Source organism: Hemiscyllium ocellatum, chromosome 19 (genome assembly GCF_020745735.1).
Source record: "Hemiscyllium ocellatum isolate sHemOce1 chromosome 19, sHemOce1.pat.X.cur, whole genome shotgun sequence".
NCBI lineage: Eukaryota > Metazoa > Chordata > Chondrichthyes > Orectolobiformes > Hemiscylliidae > Hemiscyllium > Hemiscyllium ocellatum.
In genome coordinates this window covers 14294049-14318716 of record NC_083419.1, presented here as the reverse complement: position 1 = coordinate 14318716, position 24668 = coordinate 14294049, and the positions used below count along the sequence as shown (strand labels likewise).

General features: G+C 43.4%; 1 protein-coding gene across 5 annotated transcripts in view; it reads left to right on the top strand.

The window, feature by feature from the left end:
• Positions 1 to 24668, top strand: part of poc1b (POC1 centriolar protein B) — a 126852-nt gene that overhangs the window by 50373 nt on the left and 51811 nt on the right. For 2 of the 5 annotated variants that reach the window (XM_060839249.1, XM_060839247.1), the window contains 2 exons: positions 10418 to 10570; positions 24096 to 24182. The exons of 1 other annotated variant lie outside the window; for it this stretch is intronic. In XM_060839249.1, coding sequence (XP_060695232.1) covers positions 10418 to 10570; positions 24096 to 24182 — 240 coding nt within the window. The remainder of the gene's footprint in view (positions 1 to 10417; positions 10571 to 24095; positions 24183 to 24668) is intronic. 2 more of the 5 variants (XM_060839250.1, XM_060839248.1) reach the window with 2 other exon arrangements.

Genomic DNA, 24668 nt, shown 5'->3' with positions numbered 1-24668 from the left:
CTCCTTCACTTCGAGGTCCCTGATCAATTCTGGTTCATTGCACAATACCAGATCCAGAATTGCCTTCTCCCTGGTCGGCTCCAGCACCAGCTGCTCTAAGAATCCATCTCTGAGGCATTCCGCAAAGTCTCTTTCTTGAGGTCCAATATCATCCTGATTCTCCCAGTCTACCTGATGTTGAAATCCCCCATAACAACTGTAATAACATCTTTGCGACAGGCCAATTTCAGTTCCTGATTTAACTTACATCCGACATCCAGACTACTGTTTGGGGGCCTATAGATAACTCCCATGAGGGTCTTTTTGCCCTTAGTATTTCTCAGCTCTATCCACGCTGACTCTACATCCCCTGATTCTAGGTCGCCCGTGCAAGGGACAGAATATCATCCCTTACCAACATGGTCACTCCACACTCTCTGCCCATCAGCCTGTCCTTACAATAGCACGTGTAGCCTTGAATATTCATTTCCCAGGCCCTGTCCACTTGAAGCCACGTCTCAGTTATCCCCACAATATCACATCTGCCAATTTCCAAAAGAGCCTCAAGCTCATCCATCTTATTTCTAATGCTTCGTGCATTCGTGTATAGTATTTTTAATTTGTTACTGCCCTCACCCTTCCCATCAACTCCTGTTTCACTCAACCTTGCAGCATATGATCCCTTTTCTGAGTTTTCTGCCTCATTGATACAGTTGTCTTTCTTGACTTCCCTTGTTCTAACTTTCCCTCCAATCTCCTCCTCAAACATCCAGTTTGTCCCCCCCCAGCTACTTAGTTTAAACGTAGCTGTGTTGCAGTAGGAAACCTGCCTGCCAGAATGCTGCTCCCTAACCTATTAAGGTGCAAACCGTGTCTCTTGTAGAATTTATGCTTACCACAAAACACGCCCCAGTGATCCAAGAATTTAAATCCTTGCTTCCTGCGCCAGTTCCCCAGCCACACGTTCAAGTCCATCATCTCCGTGTTTCTGGCCTCACCAGCCCGAGGAACTGGAAGCAACCCGGAGATAACCACCTTGGATGTCCTGCTTTTCAGCCGCCTTCCTAGTTCTCCGAAATCCTGCTGTAGTACGTTCCTCTTCTTCCTGACATCATTTGTGCCGACATGTACCACCACCTCTGGCTCTTCACCTTCGTCCTTGAGGATTTCCTGCACTCTGTCTGTGATGTCTTTAACCCTGGCACCAGGAAAGCAACACACCATCCTTAAATCCCATCTGCTGCCACAAGAACCCCGGTCAGTTCCCCTCACTATGGAGTCCCCTATTACCACGGCTCTGTGCGATGTCCGACTCTTCTGCTCTGTCTCTACGCCAATGTTTGATTGACAGACCTGGTCGCCTCGTGGACTGGCAGTGTCATCGGTCTCTACTGTTTCCAAAAGATTCAACTTGTTCCTGACAGGTACTTCCCTCTTTCACCTGTCTCCTCTCTGCCTTCCTTATCGTCTGCTCTCTTCTGGTACGATTGGTGTAATAACCTCGCTGAAGGTCTTGTCCAGAAAGATCTCGTTCTCTCGGATGAGCCTAAGGTCCTCGAGTTCTTTCATCAGTGCTGAAATATGCTCTGTCAGTAGCTGAACGTGCACACACTTTCCACACTTGTACGAGCCAGACACACCAGAGTCGTTGACCTCCCACATCAAGCACGTAGCACACTGAACCAGCTTGGCAGTCATGTTTTCACCCTCTTCAACTGTGGCGTAATCACTTCACTCAACCTCCTTGTCAAGGACTCCTGAGCTAAAGCCTCACTCTTCAATCGACAGGAATTTCCTTGGACCCTCTTTTTGGGGCAAGTCTGTGGACTTTTAATTTAGGTTAGAGGAGGAGGGAGGGAGGCCCTACTTTGTAGGACCTGGGGTCTAGAACACACCCACTCTAATAACAATCAGTTACCTTCCTGACCGGCTTTACGCTCTGCCTTCACTTCCGCCCAGCTCCCTGATGCGAAAAGACCGTTGGCGTTGAGGTAACTTCTTAAATATCAATCTCTTACCTTCCCGACAGGCTTTGTGCTCTGCCTTCACTTCCGCCAAGCTCCCACCGCTCTCTGATGTGATTAGTCACGAATAATACAACACAGCTTACCTTTGGATCTTTTTGTTAAATAAATCTTTGTTCCTTATGAACACAATGAGCAGAGTTAAGGAGCTAATTAGCACATCAAGTATTTTTATTGCTTCAGTACATGTATACAAGATATATATAGTGCTAATCACTGACTCTCAAATAACCAAAAAGCTCGTTCTTTTACCTTTTTTTTTAAAATCTAATAAAGATCTGACTAATTTAAATTCTACAAATTTTACTTTTGGTTTGCACTTTTGAATTAGGTAAACCAATTATTTTTGTTCTTCGCAGTAAATAATTCAGCTTGAAATTTTCAACTTAATTCCATGTAATTGTATTCAGCAAATTATAGCGACCAACAATGTAACCAGAAACAGGAAATGAAATTTTAGATAATATTTCATCAGTAATAAAACAAATTTGAATAAAATTTATGCAGTAATTGTATTAATTAAATATAGGGTTGAATTTTAGATATTTACTTGAGGCAGCCCTATTCTAAGTTATTGATTTTAGCTTAAGCTAACAAAATTACTCATTGCAAGAGTTTTAAAAAAAAACTTCAAATCATTATACAGCCAGTCTGATTTTCCTCCTTTTTCTTTCAGTTGAATGGAAGGTATCAAGTTATATAATGTTTTAAAAATTCTGCTATTAACCCTGTGTGTTTTGGTGCTGACCAGTCACTTTTCAAGAGATACTATCTTCATGATAAAGCCTTGCCATAAACCAACCACGCATTTGTTCCTATTAAACTGCGTGTGTAAACTGATCTCGACTGGATAATTGGGAAGCAATAGATTGTGTTATATAGTGTATGCATATTTGGTAGTGTCAATGTAGGGCACATATTTCCAATTGCAACAAGACCAGACCTAGAGGCCATAAATATGAGACAGTCATTGAGAAATTTGACAGTGAGTTCAAGAGAAACTTAATTACCCAGATGATGGCTAAAATACCAAATTCCTCATCATAAAAAAAGTACTTAAGGTAACTAGTTAAGATGTATATAAATTGAAGCTGGATAAACACTTGAAGAAAGAACTAGAAGGTTATGTTGACATTTGATGAAGGATAGGAGAAGCTTCATGGGGACCATGAAAAACAGCATGGACCTGTTGGGTTGAATGGCCTTTAAGGCACTTGTTGTCATCCATCTGCAATAGAAAATTGGAAAGGGCTGGGAAATGGTTCCTTTTCTGTCTTGACAATGTTAGAGTCAGATGAGGACTGGAATGCCCCCCTCTTTGTTTGACCACCATGGAATTTTTTTCATACAAAAACCTGTCCTTTCAGTTGATATTTAACTGTTTCACACTGTGACTGTAAAACATACATTCAAATTAGTTTCCACACTCCTTTTTGAAGGAAAGGAAAATAATCTTTATTTTACTTAACATCCAATCTAATTGAAAATAATGAAAGTGTTCTAATTGTCACTCATCCTTTCAGGCATACAGACAAATATAAACTACCAAGTGACAGATTAGATTGAATAGTTTTCAGAAGTCCAAAAAGAAATTAGTTTTATGTGGATTGAGTAGATTGATGCCTTGGATGGTTTCAGATTGGGCACACTGATCTTTCTGAATACTATAGTAAGACAATTTCAAATTGTTGATGGAAAGTTTCTATTTGGTCTTCTAAAGTTAGTTGCTGAGTTGGGTTTGGACACAGCCCAAAACAGATAAGTGGTCAACAACAGACAAGGCTCAACCTTTCATGAATGGTGCAACAGTGCTCATTCAAGATCCTTCCTTGATTACATCTTTCCTTCAAGGAACCGAAAAGCAGTTCCTTAAAGCGCAAAAGGGAATTAGTTGGATTATCAAATAGAATGGTCCTCTCTCAACAACCGAGCAGTTACCCAACGTGGCTATGAGAAGTGAATTCCAGGTCCATGACTTAGATATTATTAAAATACAGCTATAGCTAAGTTCCCTTCTCAGCCAGAGTCTCTTGTTCAGAATAAATAGGTCCAATGTCTGTTTCCATGTCCAGTTGAATAGCTGGTTGTCTGAAAACTTTGTGAATGATGCTGGAGGTGAACCAATAACTCTTAAAGGTGATTGCCCTTAGTTTTTTTTTAAGATGGTGGGGCTCCATTACAATGGCTTTATAATTTGCTGGGTAAAGTTGTGTTAATGTTCAGCCATTTAGAAGCTGCTGTTTTAGTCCACTGAAGTGGTATTATTCAGTTTTCTTTGTAAACTCCATCAGTGATTTAAATCCAATAAATAAATTCAGTCATTTTCAATATAAAGCATGGCTGTGTCACAATAATTAAATAACATCTGAAAGGAAACCTAAAACTCAAATGAGAAATGAACTTCAGTACCGTACTACTTCAGCTGTACTAAACCCCGCCCCCACGCCGTCTTTCGTCACTACGCATAACCCCGCCCCCACGCCATCTCCCGTCGCTTCACGTAACCCCGCCCCCACGCTTATTTCCGTCACGACGCATGACCCCGCCCCCACGTCGAGCAACGTCACCACGTCTAACTCCGCCCCTACTTCGATCTCTGTCCCCGCCCCCAGCTCCAGCTCCAGTCCCACACCAGGTCCTAGCTCCCAGCCTTGCCGGATTTTCACCATCCCTCCAGATCTCCCCCTCTCTGAGGATGAAAGATCAGTCCTCAGCAGGGGCCTCACCTTCGTTCCCCTACGCCCTCGGATTAATGAGTTCAACACGCGGCGAGATATTGAACAATTCTTCCGCCGCCTTCGCCTCCGTGCCTACTTTCACAACCAAGACTCCCGCCCACCCTCTGACGACCCCTTCTCCCGCCTCCAACACACCCCATCCACCTGGACACCCCGTGCAGGCCTCCTACCCGCCCTCGACCTCTTTATAGCCAACTGCCGCCGTGACATCAACCGACTCAACCTGTCCACCCCTCTCACCCACTCCAACCTCTCACCCTCAGAACGTGCAGCCCTCCACTCCCTCCGCTCCAATCCCAACCTCACCATCAAACCCGCAGACAAGGGAGGCGCGGTGGTAGTTTGGCGCACTGACCTGTACACCGCTGAAGCCAAACGCCAGCTCGCGGACGCCTCCTCTTATCGCCCCCTTGACCACGACCCCACCTCCCACCACCAAACCATCATCTCCCAGACCATCCAGGACCTCATCACCTCAGGGGATCTCCCATCCACCGCCTCCAACCTCATAGTCCCACAACCCCGCACCGCCCGTTTCTACCTCCTGCCCAAAATCCACAAACCTGCCTGCCCCGGCCGACCCATTGTCTCAGCCTGCTCCTGCCCCACCGAACTCATCTCCCAATACCTCGACACGGTCCTGTCCCCTTTAGTCCAAGAACTCCCCACCTACGTTCGGGACACCACCCACGCCCTCCACCTCCTCCAGGATTTTCGCTTCCCCGGTCCCCAATGCCTTATTTTCACTATGGACATCCAGTCCCTGTACACCTCCATCCCCCATCACGAAGGACTCAAAGCCCTCCGCTTCTTCCTTTCCCGCCGCACTAACCAGTACCCTTCCACTGACACCCTCCTTCGACTGACTGAACTGGTCCTCACCCTGAATAACTTCTCTTTTCAATCCTCCCACTTCCTCCAAACTAAAGGAGTTGCCATGGGCACCCGCATGGGCCCCAGCTATGCCTGCCTCTTCGTAGGATATGTGGAACAGTCCATCTTCCGCAACTACACTGGCACCACCCCCCACCTTTTCCTCCGCTACATCGATGACTGTATCGGCGCTGCCTCGTGCTCCCACGAGGAGGTTGAACAGTTCATCAACTTTACTAACACCTTCCATCCCGACCTGAAATTCACCTGGACTGTCTCAGACTCCTCCCTCCCCTTCCTAGACCTTTCCATTTCTATCTCGGGCGACCGACTCAACACAGACATCTATTATAAACCGACTGACTCCCACAGCTACCTGGACTACACCTCCTCCCACCCTGCCCCCTGTAAAAACGCCATCCCATATTCCCAATTCCTTCGTCTCCGCCGCATCTGCTCCCAGGAGGACCAATTCCAACACCGCACAACCCAGATGGCCTCCTTCTTCAAGGACCGCAGATTCCCCCCAGACGTGATCGACGATGCCCTCCACCGCATCTCCTCCACTTCCCACTCCTCCGCCCTTGAGCCCCGCTCCTCCAACCGCCACCAAGACAGAACCCCACTGGTTCTCACCTACCACCCCACCAACCTGCGCATACAACGTATTATCCGCCGCCATTTCCGCCACCTCCAAACGGACCCCACCACCAAGGATATATTTCCCTCCCCTCCCCTATCAGCGTTCCGCAAGGACCACTCCCTTCGTGACTCCCTTGTCAGATCCACACCCCCCACCAACCCAACCTCCACCCCCGGCACCTTCCCCTGCAACCGCAGGAAATGTAAAACTTGCGCCCACACCTCCACACTCACTTCCCTCCAAGGCCCCAAGGGATCCTTCCATATCCGCCACAAGTTCACCTGTACCTCCACACACATCATCTATTGCATCCGCTGCACCCGATGTGGCCTCCTCTATATTGGTGAGACAGGCCGCTTACTTGCGGAACGCTTCAGAGAACACCTCTGGGCCGCCCGAACCAACCAACCCAATCACCCCGTGGCTCAACACTTTAACTCCCCCTCCCACTCCACCGAGGACATGCAGGTCCTTGGACTCCTCCACCGGCAGAACACAACTACACGACGGCTGGAGGAGGAGCGCCTCATCTTCCGCCTGGGAACCCTCCAACCACAAGGTATGAATTCAGATTTCTCCAGCTTCCTCATTTCCCCTCCCCCCACCTTGTCTCAGTCGGTTCCCTCAACTCAGCACCGCCCTCCTAACCTGCAATCCTCTTCCTGACCTCTCCGCCCCCACCCCACTCCGGCCTATCACCCTCACCTTGACCTCCTTCCACCTATCCCACCTCCATCGCCCCTCCCCCTAGTCCCTCCTCCCTACCTTTTATCTCAGCCGGCTTGGCTCTCTCTCTCTTATTCCTGATGAAGGGCTTATGCTCGAAACGTCGAATTCTCTATTCCTGAGATGCTGCCTGGCCTGCTGTGCTTTGACCAGCAACACATTTGCAGCTAAACTCATTTAAAATCCCTTTGCAACAGTAAATACATTTTCGCGTTCGTATCTCTGTATGAGAGTGACCTATTTTGTGTTGAACTTCAAACAATGGAATTGGTAGCTAGAGTTATAGAGATGTACACCATGGAAGCAGTCTAACCCGTCCATGCCGACCAGATATGCCAACCCAATCTAGTCCCACCTGCCAGCACCCGGCCCATATCTCTCCAAACCTTCCTATTCATATACCCATCCAAATGCCTCTTAAATATTGCAATTGTACCAGCCTCCACCACTTCCTCCCAATCTCTAAATCAAGTTAGAAGCACACTCTAGTAGATCTATTATCTTAATATCTATGGTGGGAATCTACTGCTACCCTTTTCATAAAGGAAATAACTCAAACATGTAGCAAAAACAAAAGCCATAAATCCATTCAAACATGGGGTTATGAAAGGTGAATGGGAACTAGCAAATATAATGGAATTCTTTGATCTTTATGTTGATTTCATGTTTTGACCTTTTAGAAAACATTTCATCAGGCCTTAGCAGAGTTCTGCCTGAACCAAAGCCTCATATGTCCTAAGATTAAATTGAGAGTTGAATCATTATTGGATAGGCAATGCTAAGAAGCAGCTTTCAATGGTCACAGCTCTGGCTGTGACAAATGGAGCCCTCTGAGCATAACTTTGAGGTGCATGGTATTTTGAACATTTGCTATTGGGTCTTTGTATTCTAAGAATATCTATAGATGACAAAGCTTTGTAGCAAGTGTGGTACAAAACAATGTAATGACTCTTGTAATTGAACAATTAAATAGAGTTTAGAATTGAGAACTAGATGTCACTGCAAAAGCAAGCCACATAAAAATCATAATGAAATTTATCTCAAAATAAAGTCAGTATGCTTGTAATTGTTTGCTATCACTGTTGAAACGTCTTGATACATGTTGCAGTAATTGTCAAAGAAGATAGAATATTGACAACTATTTAGATCCATCAGTCATGAATGTAATTAATATTGAATGTCTAATGCATCATTGAAATGACACAGTAACTGCAGTGATCTGCTAAAGCATGAAGGCAATTGAAAGAACTTAGTAGTTCAATTAGGACAAGTACTGACTTGAAACAGGTTCACAAAATGAATATTGCAGTTTAAGATGGAAGAACTGGGGTATTGGTCTTGCTGTTGGCCCTTGTAATTTAGAGACGCTTTGCATCGAGAGGGGTATCGTCTTTTGGATGAACTGTAAAATAGTGCCACTATCTGCCACGTCTGGGCATACAGTGCAGGATCCCATGGCACTATTTGAAGAAAAGGAAGTTTCTTCCATTTTCCTACCCAGCATCTATCTCTCAACCATCATTAAAACACAATTGTGAATTATTTCATTGCCGTTTATGGGGGCTTGCCCTATGCAATTTGAGTCCTATAGTAACTACAGTAACTACATTCAAAAAGCATTAAAAACATGCAAAGTATTCTGAAGTATTCCTAAACCAGATGACAAGGTCATTTCACCAAAAGGGTAATTTTCATAGAATCCCTACAATGTAGAAGCAGGCCATTTGGACCATCAAGTCCACACTAACCCTCTGTGAATCATCCCATTCAGACTCACCCCCCCCTCCCCAATCCCTATAATCCTGCATCTCCCATGGCCAATCCACCTAACAAGCACATCTTTGGACAGTGGGAAGAAGCCAGAGTATCCAGAGGAAACCCACATAGACATCAGAAGTATGTGCAAACTCCACATAGGCACTCATCAAAAGTAGAATCGAACCCAGGACCCTGGCACTGAGCGATAGCAGTGCTAACCACTGAACCTGTAGAAGGTCTCATGCCCGATACTTCGATTCTTCATTCCTGAAGAAGGGCTCATGCCCAAAACATCGATTCTCCTGCTCCTTGGATGCTGCCTGACCTGCTGCGTTTTTCCAGCAACACGTTTTCAGCTCTAACCACTGAACTACCATGCCACTGAAAATTTTTTCCACAATTTTCTGAACTATTTTAAACTTTAAATTATTTTTTAAGAAAAGACTTTGCTACCTTTAAGAGAAAGATAGGAGGAAGGTAAGACGAGGAGGGTTTCAGTCACTCACTGCCTACTACCATGTGTATTTACTGCCTTTATCAATTCTAAAACTTACTTCTGCAAATGTGAGATTTCACCAGCATGGGGTTTGAATTCTATATACAGTAAAAATACATGGGAACAAATACAGAAAGATCCTACCTTAGAGCTATACGTGATTTCAAAGAAGCTACACGTATTTGAGAAAAATAAACAGACTGAAATGTGATTTTTTTTCAAGCATTTGGTCAGGAAGTCAATCGGTGAAATCCATGTGAAGAATTTATTTGTGTTGAGACGGGTAGGGGCTAGATGTGGGTTTAATATTAGGCAGTTTTGTTTTTGCCAAGTGCTTTCCAGAGAGCATGTCTTTTTCCGGCTAGGCTGGATTCAATTTACACGGGTGGAAAGAAACTATCCAGATTTACTTTTACCTAATTAACCTGGGCTTTTCATGAGGTAGTTTTGTGTCTCAGCTCAGTCTCTTCAATTATCTTGTAATGTCTGATGGATTACAACTAAATGAGATAAGCTAGATGGATCAAAGGGTTTTTTCCCATCCAACATTCTCATTTATTAAAAATGTTCTCATGGGATCTTCATTCTAATAGATCTGTTATTATTCTAGTTAAGTAACTGCACCAATGCTTGAGGTTGAGTAATGTAATCTAACTGGGTCTTGTACAGGGATGTATTTGAAAACTAGTTAGATAAGATTGAGAAAAACAGTCTTAAAGATTTTAACTAACAAATGTATCCAATCAGTTTACTACAAAATTGCCATTCAATTTTACCAGCACTTGGGTTATATTTCTTGGTTCCTTCTTTGATTTCACAGCAGGCTTAAAACAATTAAAACTCAACTAATATTACCAGAGGTAGTACCATTATGTGAAATGTGGTGTATGTATCTTTACTCATTTATCATTCTGCAATTGAACAGAATTTTATTAGGCTTCTCAGATGTGCTTATTAATGTTATAATTGGATACTTGTTAACTTGCATTCAAGCCTGACTTCGTCTATGACAAAGCTGCCTTCTTGCTAGGTACCAATCCACCACCTCCAACATTCTTTCCCTTCACCACAGATGTGCAACTATTTATAAGATGCACTGCAGTAACTTACCAAGACTGCTTCAACAGCACATTCTAAACATGTAGGATCTACCATTTAATCAAAAAAAAATGTTTTGCAGGTATTGGTATGGAAGACAAATTTTGACAGTATTCCTTATAACAAGGTTCTGAAAAGCCTTAGTGTAAGAACAAATCCTGATCCTGCTCCTCATATCACTGATATTCACCCAAGAATTCCTCATCTGCATACTTCAGGACCTCAGCTGATTCAGGTAATTGTATTATACACCAGTTTGCCTAGCAGCTAATTCAAACAGATGAAACTGTATGAAGCTCATTAATGTAAAGTGAGGATCACTGAAACAATATGTGAATAAATATCTAATATATTCTTGATAGTAATAATTTTGTGTTATGTGTATGAGTAAAATGAATACAAAATAATTGATTGACTAATTGATACCTTAAATTCATTTGGTGAAAGGGTTTCTTGATTACAGATGTTATTTGAAACCCAATGTTGAATGAATATTGTTTCTCATGCATACATTCTTTTATTCATTTATGGGATGTGAGCATCATTGGCTGGGTTAATATTTATTGTCCATCTTTAATTGCTCTGAAGAAAGCTGCCACCTTGAACCTCTGCAATCTGTGTACTTGGGAAATGAGTTTCAAGGTTTTCAACCAGTAATGCTGAAGGGATGGTAGCATAGATCCCAGTCAGGTTGGTGTGTGGCTTGGAGGGGACCTTGCAGGTGGTGGTGTACCCATGCATCAGCTGCCCTTGTCCTCCTTGATGGTAGAGCCTGCATGTTTAGAAAGTCCTGTTGAAGGCTTGGTAAGTTACTGTAGGGCATCTCGTAAATGGTGCACATTTCGGAAGGGAAAGAATGTTGGAGGTGATGGATTGGTGTCAAGCAAGAGGGCATCTTTGTCATAGATGGTGTCAGGCTTTTTAAAATGTTTTTGGAGTTGTGCTCATCCAGCGAAGTGGCAAGTATTCTATCTATGATTTGTGTTGTGACTGGTCGACCGACTGAGGGGAAACAGGAGGTGAGTTATTTGTCATAGAATTCCACCTGTTCTAGTAATCACCATATTTATATGGCTGGTCCAGTTCCCATTTCTGGTCAGTGGTAACCCCTAGGATGCTGATAGTGGAATGTTAAGTGAACATGCCTTAAGTGCCTCTGAATGCCAAGGGGTAATGATTAGATTCTGTCTCGTTGGAAGTTTTCATTGCCATCTTGTATGATATGAATGTTACTTAATAATTATCAGCATAAGTCTGTTTGTCCAAATCTTGCTGCATATGGACATGGATTGCTACTGAATCTGGGGAATTGTAAATGGTACAACCATCAATGAACATCCCCACTTCTGACCTTATGACAGAGGGAAGTTATCAAAAAAGCAGATTGTTAGCCTAGGATACACCAGAACAAGAATAGGCCACCTATCCTTTCACTTCTACTCCACTACTCAATACAATCATAGTTGATCTGATTTTAATCTCAACTCTATATTCCTGCATATCACCTCCAATGTTTTTTTATCCCCTTGGAAATCAAGAATCTATCCACCTCTACCTCAATATTTGAAGATTCTACATCCACTGCCATTTGAGGAACAGAATTTCAAATATTCTCAATCCCAGAGACCAAGAAAATGCTTCCTCATCTCTGACTTAAATGAGTGATCCCTTATTTTCAAACTGTGACTGTTAGTTCTTAGCTTTTTTTTGTTTTATATGGCATTTGAAAATAAATTTATTATGACTTATGATGTTTAAATCATGATGTTAACACTGACAATTAATCACTTGGCAGAAAATATAGTTCCTCTTCTTTTGGTTTAACTGTGCCAAAATATATTTGAAATCACAAGCTTTCGGAATGCAGCCCCTTCATCAGGTGAAGTGAGAGAGAAGATCACACAGACACAGAATTTATCGGCAGAGAGATAAAAAAAATCATACGACTGGTGTGAGTGGGGAGAAGCATAATGAGTCGCAGTTGGCTAAGAATGTTGGACGGCGTGTGTAAAGTGTCAACAATTGAATAACGAGCAAAGGGATGACCTATAATCCAATTAAATGAGGCAGAGAGATAATTACAAACAATTAAAAATAAGGTGTAGTTGGAGACAAGCTAAATTACTAGAATATATGATAGATATAAGAGTCGCATGCTGAGGGTCTAACTTAAGTAATAAGTCATGCAAAACTGTACAAACTAATTAAGGTAGATAAATCATAACAATTTATCAAGGTGATGGTGTCAGAACAGGACAGTAAGGAAGATTTTACAGATACAGAACAGTGTGGTGGGGTCGCATGGTGCAACATGAACCCAGGATCACAGTTGAGGCTGTCTTCATGGGTGCCAAGTCTAGATTAGAGTGGTGCTGTAAAAGCACAGCAGGTCAGGCAGCATTCGAGGAGCAGAAAAATCAACTTTTTGGGCAAAAGCCTTTCAGGACTCCATTCCTGATGAAGGGCTTTTGCCCGAAACGTCAATGTTCCTGCTCCTCGGATGCTGCCTGACCTGCTGTGCTTTTACAGCACCACTCTAATCTAGACTCTGGTTTCCAGCATCTGCAGTCCTTTTTTTAACCTCCATGGGTACAGAGCTTGGCTAAAAGGTTTCTGCTGAGACTCTGCATTGTTGTGTGTCTCGAAGGCCCTCTTGGACAATGCTTACCCAAAGATTGGAGGCTAAATGTCCTTTGCAGCTGAAATGTTCCCCGACTGAGAGGGAACCTTCCTGTCCGGTGATAGTTGCATAGTGTCCATTCATCTGTTGTCGTAGCGTCTGCATGGTCTCGCCAATATACTATACATCAGGACATCCTTGCCTATAGCGTATGAGATAAATAACATTGGCCAAGTCACACGAGTATATGCCATGTTCGCTGTGGGTGGTGTTCCCACGTTGATGACAGTATCCATGTTGGTGATCTGATGTGGCTTGCAGGGGTTGCCGTGGCAGGGTTGTGTGGTATTGTGGTTAATATTGTCCTGAAGGCTAGATAGTTTGTGCGAATGAGGACTGTTTAAGGTTTGGCGGTTGTTTGAAGGCAAAACATGGAGGCAGAGGGATGATCTTGGCTGGATACTCATCATCACTGATGATGTGTTGAAGGCTGCGAAGAACACCGCAGTTTCTCTGTTCTGGGGAATTACTAAACAACAACAGGTACTCTACTGATCATATCCTGTGTCTGTCTTCTGAGGAGATCATTGCAGTTTTTTGCTGTGACACGTGGGATCCAGTGAGTGATGAGTTGAGCATCATATCCTGCTGTGATGAGGGCGTGCTTTAAAATCTTTAAGTGTCTGTCACGTAGTTTATAGTAACATGTCATCAACTCGCAATTACGAACCTCAATTATGGTTTAATTCATAAGCTTCTGGAATGTATTTGAGGCATTTTTTTTAACTCAAGTGGCATCATACGACATTGTATTAACCCATTTGGAATGATAACATGGATATTTCTTTTGCCTTTGATGTTAATGGCACTAAGAGAAAGTGAGGACTGCTCATGCTGGAAATCAAAATCAAGTGTGTGGTGCTGGAAAAGTACAGCCGGTCAGGCAGCATCCAAGAAGCAGGAGAATCGACATTTTGGGCGTAAGCCCTTCTTCAGGAATCCTAGTGAAGGGCTATGCCCTGAAACATCGAATCTCCTACTCCTTGGATGCTGCCTGACTAACTGTGCTTTTCCAGCACCACACTCTCGACTGTTAATGGCAGTCGCTCGTATCCCCTTCAAACAGATAAATCTTAAGTTTGACTGTGTCTCATTTCTTTCTATCAATTCTATCTTCTAATGCTTCGGACTGGATTTGAATCAGTCTTCATGACTACATTAATCTTTCTATAATCTGCAAACTTTAGTTGATTCAACTAATTTAAAAACTGTGGGTGAACTCCAGCTATTTTAACTAGCTTCAGTCAAGTGGTCTTCCAGCATATATTGAACTTCTGTTTCCACCAGAGCTTGTTGTTTTTTTTATTCAACCTTTGCTGCTTTATAGGTCCTGATTTTTCTATGTCCATATCGTGCTTGGGCTATTGCAGTACAAATTTTTACCTCATCAGTAGTCTTACAAAATTCTCCCATTGTCCTTCCTCTAAATACAAGAATGCGGTGTCTCACTGTCCTAATATTTGTGATGTGGAGGTGCCAGTGTTGACCTGGGGTGGACAAGGTCAAATGTTTCACAACACCAGGTTATAGTCCAACAGGTTTATTTGAAGTCACAAGCTTTTGGAGCATTGCCCCATCTGTATTAGCTAGTTGGATAGTATGTGTTTATCTTAAGAGCTGTCCAACACTCTTTTTTTAAATATATAAATATACTGATGTGGGACATGGGCATCAGCATTGGGCCAGCATTTGCTTCTCACCTCTATTTGCCTTGAGCAGTGATGATGAGCTATCTACTTGAACTGCTGTAGATTATGCTATAGGTTGACCCACAATCTCCTTCAGGAGGCAATTTCAGGATTTTGACCCAGAATAGGTGAAAGAACAGTAATATATTTCCAGGTCAGGTTGGTGAGTAACTTGCAGGAAACTTGCAGGTGTTGTGTTCCCATGTACCTGCTGCATTTGTCCTTCCAGAGAGGAGTGGCTGAGAGTTCGGAAGTGCATCTTGTAGGTGGCAAGCGCTGCTGTTGCTCAGCACCAGTGTGGAGGTAGTGGTGCCTACCGAGTGGCTTATTTTGGCCTGGATGATGTCGAGCTTCTTGAGTGTTGTTGGCAAGTGGGGAGTATTTCATCTCCTCACTTGAGCCTGTAGATGGTGAACAGGATGTGGGAAGTTAAGCGGTGAGTTACTCACTGCAGTATTCCCAGCTTCTGACCTGCTCTTGTAGCCACGTGTCTTGTATGGCTAGCCCAGTGTAGCTTCTGATCAGTGGTATCCCTCAGGGTGTTGATGGTGGAGGAATCCGTGATAGTAATGAATGTCAAGGAACAATGTTTGATTGTCTCTTACTGGAGATGAACATTGCCTGGTATTTGTGTGGCAGGAATGTTACTTGCCACTAGTCAGACCAAGCCTGGATATTATTCAGGGTGGAGGAGCTGTTTGGGGATTACGAAGCACTAGGAAGGAAATTGAAGTGCAGGTCCTCAAGGGTCATAATCTCCGGATTACTGCCCGAGCCACGTGCCAATTGGCATAGGGATAAGAAAATTAGGGAAGTAAACACGTGGCTAAGGGATTGGTGTGGGAAAGAGGGATTCCACTTCATGGGGCATTGGCATCAGTTTTGGAACGGGGGGATCTGTACCGTTGGGATGGTCTCCACCTGAACCGATCAGGTACCAAAGTTCTAGCGAAGAGGATAAATAGGGTGGTTAATAGGACTTTAAACTTCTGAGTTGGGGGAAGGGAAAGTGAAAGCGACAGGGAGTATGGAGTTAAATAGAAAGGTAAGCAACAGGATAGTATATGTGTAGGTGGATTTAAACTCGAGGTAGACTGGGAATGCAGCAAAAAGAAAAGATAACTCAGGACATCTTATGATTTCCAATATCTCTAATGATAAAGTTAGCATTAAGGCACTTTATGAATGCCACGAGCATTCAGGTAACAAAGCAGATGAACTGATGGCAAAGATCATAGTAAATGATTATGATGTGGTGGGCATCACAGAGGCGTGGTTGCAGGGGGGTCAGGACTGGCAGTTAAACCTCCAAGGATTTTCAATTTATCGAAAAGACAGGGAGGTGGGCAGAGGGGGTGGGGTTGCCTTGTTAGTTAAGAACAAAATTAAATCTGTGGCACTGAATGACATAGCGTCGGATGATGTGGAGTCTGTGGGTGGAATTGAGGAACCATAAAGGCAAAAAAAAACATAATGGGAGTTGTGTACAGACCTCCTAACAGTGGTCAGGACCAGGGGCACAACATGTACAGGGAAATAGGGAAGGCATGTCAGAAAGGTGGCACAGTGATTAGCACTGCTGCCTCACAGCGCCAGAGACCCGGGTTCAATTCCTGCCTCAGGTGACTGACTGTGCGGAGTTTGCATGTTCTCCCCGTGTCTGCGTTGGTTTCCTCCGGGTGCTTCGGTTTCCTCCCACAGTCCAAAGATGTGCGGGTCAGGTGAATTGGCCATGCTAAATTGCCCGTAGTGTTATATAAGGTGTATATGTAGGGGTATGGGTGGGTTACGCTTCGGCGGGTCGGTGTGGACTTGTTGGGCCGAGGGACCTGTTTTCACACTGTAAGTAATCTAATCTAAGGCAAGGTCACGGTGATCATGGGAGACTTCAATATGCAGGTGGACTGGGTAAATAATGTTGCCAGTGGATCCAAAGAAAGGGAATTCATGGAATGCCTACAGGATGGGTTTTTGGAACAGCTTGTCATGGAGCCCACAAGGGAGCAGGCTATTCTGGACCTAGTGCTATGTAATGAACCAGACTTTATAAAAGATCTTAAAGTAAGGGAACCCTTAGGAAGCAGCGATCATAATATGGTAGAGTTCAGTCTGCAGTTTGAAAGAGAGAAGGCAAAATCGGATGTGATGGTGTTACAGTTAAATAAAGGTAATTATGAGGGCATGAGAGAGGAACTAACAAAAGTAGACTGGTAGCAGAGCAAAAATGGCAGGAGTTTGTGGGTATAATTGAGGACTCTGTACAGAGGTTCATCCTCAAGAAAAGAAAGATTATCCGGGGAGGGATGAGACAGCCATGGCTGACAAAGGAAGTCAGGAAATGTATTCAAGAAAAAGAGAGATCCTATAAAGTGGCCAAGAGCTGTGGGAAATCAGAAGATTGGGAAGGCTACAAAAATAAACAGAGGATAACAAAGAGAGAAATAAGGAAGGAGAGGATCAAATATGAAGATAAGCTGCCAGTAATATTAGAAATGATAGTAAAAGTTTCTTTCAATTCATAAGAAACAAACGACAGGCAGAAGTAGACACTGGGCCACTTCAAACTGATGCTGGAAGCCTAGTGATGGGAGATAAGGAAATAGGAGAACTTAACAAGTACTTTGCATCAGTCTTCACAGTGGAAGACATGAGTAATATCCCAACAATTAAAGGGAGTCAGGGTTGTGTTTGGTTGCCATTACAAAAAAGAAAGTGCTAGAAAAGCTAAAAGGTCTTAAAATTGATAAATCTCCTGGCCCTCATGAGATACACCCTAGAGTTCTGAGGGAGGTGGCTGAGGAAATAGCGGAGGCATTGGTTGAGATCTTTCAAAAGTCACTGGAGTCAGGGAAAGTCCCGGCTGATTGGAAGATCGCTGTTGTAACCTCCTTGTTCAAGAAAGGATCAAGACAAAAGATAGAAAATTATAGACCAATTAACCTAACCTTGGTTGTTGGTAAAATTCTAGATTTCATCATTAAGGATGAGGTTTCTAAATTCTTGGAAGAGCAGAGTCTGATTAGAATAAGTCAACATGGATTTAGTAAGGGGAGGTCGTGTCTGACAAACCTATTGGAATTCTTTGAAGAGTTGACAAGTAGGTTAGACCAGGGAAACCCAGTGGATGTGGTCTATCTAGACTTCCAAAAGGCCTTTGATAAGGTGCCACCCGGGAGGCTGCTGAGCAAGGTGAGGGCCTATGGTGTTTGAGGTGAGCTACTGGTATGGATTGAGGATTGGCTGTCTGACAGAAGGCAGAGAGTTGGGATAAAAGGTTCTTTTTCAGAATGGCAGCCAGTGACAAGCGGTGTCCCACAGGGTTCAGTGTTGGGGCCGCAGCTGTTCACATTATATATTAATGATCTGGATAAAGGGACAGGAGGCATTCTAGCGAAGTTTGCCCATGATATGAAGTTAGGCAGACAAGCAGGTAGTACTGAGGAAGTGGGGAGGCTGCAGAAAGATCTAGACAGTTTGGGAGAGTGGTCCAGGAAATGGCTGATGGAATTCAACATGAGCAGATGCAAGGTCTTGCACTTTGACAAAATGAATAAAAGCATAGACTGCTTTCTAAACGGTGAGAAAGTTCGTAAAGCCAAAGTACAAAGGGATCTGGGAATGCTAGTCGAGGATTCTCTAAAGGTAAACATGCAGGTTGAGTCCGTGATTAAGAAAGTGAATGCAATGTTGTCATTTATCTCAAGAGGGTTGGAATATAAAAGCACTGTTGTGCTACTGAGATTTTGTAAAGCTCTGGTTAGGCCCCATTTGGAATACTGTGTCCAGTTTTGGTCCCCACACCTCAGGAAGGACATACTGGCACTGGAGCGTGTCCAGCGGAGATTCACACAGATGATCCCTGGAGTGGTCGATCTAACATATGAGGAACGGCTGAAGATCCTGGGATTGTATTCATTGGAGTTTAGAAGATTGAGGGGAGACTTAATAGAAACTTACAAGCTAATACATGGCTTGGAAAGAGTGGACGCTAGGAAATTGTTTCCGTTAGGCAAGGAGACTAGGACCCGTGGACACAGCCTTAGAATTAGAGGGGGTCAATTCAGAACAGAAATGCGGAGACATTTCTTCAGCCAGAGAGTGGTGGGCCTGTGGAATTCATTGCCGCAGAGTGCAGTGGACGCCGGGACGCTAAGTGGCTTCAAGCCAGAGATTGATAAATTCTTGATGTCACAAGGAATTAAGGGCTATGAGGAGAATGCAGGTAAGTGGAGTTGAAATGCCCATCAGCCATGATTGAATGGCAGAGTGGACTCGATGGGCCGAATGGCCTTACTTCCACTCCTATGTCTTATGGTCTTATTCCGGTCTTATTGCATTTAGATACAGATGGTTTTGATATCTGTGGAGTTAAGAATGGTGCCGAACATTGTGCAATCGTCAGTGAATATCCCACTTCCTACCTTATGATGTAGGGGAGGGTCATTAATGAAGTAGCTGAACATGCTAGAGGCTAGGGAACTACTCTGAGGAATTCCCTCTGAGATGTTCTGAAGATGATTGACTTCCAAAAACCAAACCATATTCCTATGTGCCAGTTTTCACTATTGCTTCACTCTTATTGTCTCTGTCATATTCTACTACTCTTACCTGACGCACTTCTTCCCCCTTTCTTCTATCCTAGAATAATACCTTTTCAACATGTTTATGTGACTAACCAATGATTCTTCCTATGACTAGTATTTACCAGGTAAGTCACTTACTTCATCTTCTGTTTGAAATGTTCTAATTGCTGACTGTTGTCTGCCCATTCTTTTTCCTTGTGAAACTTTCAAATTCTCTCGTGAAACCCTACATGCTCCTGTGTTTCTTTTGAAGAAAAATGGACATGCATTCTAACATTGAGGATTTGTCTTTATTTGGTTTAAGAACTTCTCCCAAATTAATCTTAACAGAACACTCATGACAATAAATCACTTAAAATGGACTGAACCTGGTGGTTTCATTTGGCAAATACTAAGGAATCTAATTGTTTGTCCCAATCCTATGGGTATTCTCGACTATATGCCTTAATTGTGGTTTGAGATTCTAATGGTATCTCCCCAGAGCACCATGGTTTATAGCTGATATGCATTGACTTAATTGTTTTATACCCAACAAAAAAAAACTGTAGGCGCTGGAAATTGGAAACAAAAAAAATTGCTATAAAAACAGTGATCAAAGGCCAGTCTAGTTCTGACGACAGTCACTGGACTTGAAACATTAACTCTGCTTTCTCTCCACTGATGCTGCCAGACCTGCTGAGTTTTTCTAACAATTTCTGTTTTTGTTTCATGTCCAAACTGTTAATGATTTCCTGGAAAACCTTAGAACATTGAGATTGTATCTCAATTGGTAGTCAATAACAGAGTAAGACTGAGTAAATCTTTCTGCTGCAAATGTGTTGCTGGTCAAAGCACAGCAGGCCAGGCAGCATCTCAGGAATAGAGAATTCGACGTTTCGAGCATAAGCCCTTCATCAGGAATGAGAGAGAGTAGCCAAGCAGGCTAAGATAAAAGGTAGGGAGGAGGGACTTGGGGGAGGGGCGATGGAGGTGGGATAGGTGGAAGGAGGTCAAGGTGAGGGTGATAGGCTGGAGTGGGGTGGGGGCGGAGAGGTCAGGAAGAGGATTGCAGGTTAGGAGGGCGGTGCTGAGTTAAGGGAACCAACTGAGACAAGGTGGGGGAGGGGAAATGAGGAAACTGGAGAAATCTGAATTCATACCTTGTGGTTGGAGGGTTCCCAGGCGGAAGATGAGGCGCTCCTCCTCCAGCCGTCGTGTTGTTATGTTCTGCCGGTGGAGGAGTCCAAGGACCTGCACGTCCTCGGTGGAGTGGGAGGGAGAGTTAAAGTGTTGAGCCACGGGGTGATTGGGTTGGTTGGTCCGGGCGGCCCGGAGGTGTTCTCTGAAGCGTTCCGCAAGTAAGCGGCCTGTCTCACCAATATAGAGGAGGCCACATCGGGTGCAGCGGATGCAATAGATGATGTGTGTGGAGGTACAGGTGAACTTGTGGCGGATATGGAAGGATCCCTTGGGGCCTTGGAGGGAAGTGAGTGTGGAGGTGTGGGCGCAAGTTTTACATTTCCTGCGGTTGCAGGGGAAGGTGCCGGGGGTGGAGGTTGGGTTGGTGGGGGGTGTGCATCTGACGAGGGAGTCACGAAGGGAGTGGTCCTTGCGGAACACTGATAGGGGAGGGGAGGGAAATATATCCTTGGTGGTGGGGTCCGTTTGGAGGTGGCGGAAATGGCGGCGGATGATACGTTGTATGTGGAGGTTGGTGGGGTGGTAGGTGAGAACCAGTGGGGTTCTGTCTTGGTGGCGGTTGGAGGAGCGGGGCTCAAGGGCGGAGGAGCGGGAAGTGGAGGAGATGCGGTGGAGGGCATCATCGATCACGTCCTTGAAGAAGGAGGCCATCTGGGCTGTGCGGTGTTGGAACTGGTCCTCCTGGGAGCAGATGCGGCGGAGACGAAGGAATTGGGAATATGGGATGGCGTTTTTACAGGGGGCAGGGTGGGAGGAGGTGTAGTCCAGGTAGCTGTGGGAGTCAGTCGGTTTATAATAGATGTCTGTGTTGAGTCGGTCGCCCGAGATAGAGATGGAAAGGTCTAGGAAGGGGAGGGAGGAGTCTGAGACAGTCCAGGTGAATTTCAGGTCGGGATGGAAAGTGTTAGTAAAGTTGATGAACTGTTCAACCTCCTCGTGGGAGCACGAGGCAGCGCCGAGATGAACTGTTCAACCTCCTCGTGGGAGCACGAGGCAGCGCCGATGCTGAGTAAATCTTTCCACTACTACCCTAGCTGTATCTGTCATTAAGGTAATGGCATCTGGGAAGCAGGTTCACATATCCATAAATATAAGGTTATACTGATGATCTGCTTTCATTTTCAGTGGTGGTTCTGTGCAATCTAAAACCCGACTGGTATGGGTATTAAAGGTGCTGGTTTTCCTACCACCTGATGTTTTACAGAGCTGTACTATGTCTTTTTGAAGTCTTGGCCTTATAAAATACATGTTTATCAGTGCCTGGGTCTTCCATGTTCCAATGTGGTCTGCCAAAGGAATTTGATGTACTACTCACATTATCTCCTTATGAGATGTGGTGGTACCAATATTTGGTGAACAGTCTTCCATTTTTTGGGCACAGATCTGTGCAGATGTCTCCACTTCCTCATGAGATCCAACTTCTTAATATGGTAGCACTGTTAAACTACCCCAACTTCAGCTTCGGTGTGAGCTGTCTATGTTAACTTTTTTTTAAACTCTGGATTTACTTCCTAAGCCTCAATAGCAAAGATATGCCAAACACCACCTTCAAATTATCCTCATTCTCAAATAGTCTCAGCCACCTAATATTTTCTTTCATTAATGCCGTGACCTCTGGTGATGAACTTTGTTAGCCATTATTCTGGACACTATGCACGATGGAAAAATATTCTGAACCTATTCTTGCAATTATTCCATCTCCTTTTAGCCTCAAATGGACTTTCTATTGCCATAGGCAAGGCTGTAACCTTCACTCCTGAATCATTCCCAAAGGGTAAATCAACTCTGTCTACAAGTAATTACTTAAAATAAATATAGAATCCCTACAGTGTAGAAGCAGGCCATTCAGCCCATCAAGTCCACACCAACCCTCCAACGACCTTCCCATCCAGGCGCACTCCCCCATCCTATCCTAGTAACCCCACAATTACCATGGCCAATCCACCTAACCTGCACATCTTTGGACTGTGAGAGGAAATCGGAGCATCCAAAGGAAACCCACACAGATACGAGACGGTCAACTGCCTGTGTGAAGTTTGCACAAAGGGTAGAATGGAACCCAGGTCCCTGGTGCTATGAGATAGCAGTGCTAATCACTGAGCCACCATGCTGCCCTTATTTAACTAATTCAGTTACTACTAGACTGGACAAAAAGTCACAATGCACACTTTGTACAAAGTGACATTAGTACAAGACAGGAGGAGAAATAAATATTTTATATATGTAGTATTTTTATATATTGTGAGCAAGGGTACAAGTTAGCAGGAAGAAAGTGAAATATAAAAACTTTGTAAAATAGAACAAGCTGTAAGAGTCCAGTTGAAGAAAAAAAAGCGGTTTGATCCCAAGAGGGCAGATCTCCTCACCTGTGTGATATTTGAAGAAAGGCCATTCTATAATACACCTTCAAATTTGCAAAGTTTCGGTAATGCCAAGAGAATAAAATTAATATTTCCATTTCAGCATATGAACTGGTTGTTGCTACTGTGCAGAGAATGTCTGCTTTCTTGAAATTCCAGGCAGTGTTTGAAGCCAAAATTGCAATTTGAGCCAATTAGAATTCTTATTTTAATTGGCTTTTTTAAAACCATTGGCTTTTGGGTCATTTGCTTGATTTTCAAAAAGCAGGCTGCAAATGCAAGAATGAAACAAGTGGATTATCTAGAATTTGAGGGGGAATTGGACATTACATGGTAGTTTAACGTCACATCATAGATTATCGATTCTCAAACTAAGTTTATGTTGGATCATGAATCTGCATATATTGGTTACATTTGGAGTGAGACTGTGTTTAATGTTAAGTCTTCAAAAATGTGCAATCTTACGTGTCACAAGGGTGCATACCCTTCACCTACTACTTCAATTACTTAACCGTAGATAGTTCATTCTACATGTTTACTACCTTCAGTATGATCTAATTAAATCAAAACTGCAATTCTGATCTCTCTGCTATAGGAAAGATGTTATGAAACTTCAAAGGGTTCAGAAAAGATTTCCAAATATGTTGCCAGAGTTAGAGGGTTTAAGCTAGAGGGAGAGGCGGAATAGGCTGGGGCAGCTTTCCCTGGAGTGACTTTATAGAGTTTTATTAAATCATGAGGGGCATGGATAGGGTAGATAGTGAAGATCTTTTCCCTGGGGTGGGAAAGTGCAAAACTAGAGGGCATAGGTTTAAGGTTAGAGGGAGAAGATTTAAAAGAGATCTAAGGGGCAGCTTTTTCATGTAGAGAGTGGTGCATGAATGGAATGAGCTGCTAGAGGAAATGGTGGAAGCTAATATAATTACAGCATTTAAAAGGCATCTGGATGGCTATATGAATAGGAAGAGTTTAGAGGGATATGGAATGAATGCTGGCAAATGGAACTCAATTTCTCTAGAATATCTGGTCAAGTTGGACCGAAAAGTCTGCTTCCGTGCTGTCCAACTCTATGACTTTGTTTTAGCACACCACTGTCGTCTTTGTTTGAGGATTTGGTATCTAATTCTAAAGTTTGCTGCAAAAGTAAGTATATTATCAAACTTCATTTTGGATTTATTCAGTTTATTTGTTCCCTAAAAATTCTGATTTTCTGAAGCAGCCTATGTCATTGGGTTGATTTTCCCCATTTCTAATCTTTATAATTATGTAGATAAATCCCAGGGGACACATAGTTGACATGCAATCGTCTGATCCCCCAGTAGTGGACATTGGAATCGACTTTCTCTCTAAACACAAGGTGAGCTTGTCATGTAATATGACTATTTCATATCTTAAAGGGAAAATAAATCAGGTTCAAATGTTGTTACTACTTATGAAAATTATGATTTAGAAGTGCTGCTGTTGGACTGGAGTGGACCAAGTTAAAAATCACAAAGCACCAGGTTATAGTCCAACAGGTTTATTTAGAAACACTAGCTTTTGAGGCACTGCCTCTTCAGGTAGTTGTGGGACATGATCATACGACGCAAAATTTATAGCAAAAGGGTTACAGTGTCATAGATTTGTAGTAATATATTAAACAACTTTAGGTAAAAATCACACAACACCAGGTTATATTTCTCAAACAAATTTAGATCAAGTCTTTCATCTTTTAGAATGATATATGGTGGTTTAGGTTCTTTAATATGTAAGTCCCAGAATTACATTGTGCGATTTTCATTTTTCATTTCTCAATTTTCATTCTCCTCCTCGGCACCACTCCACCACCCCCAGACATCAACAT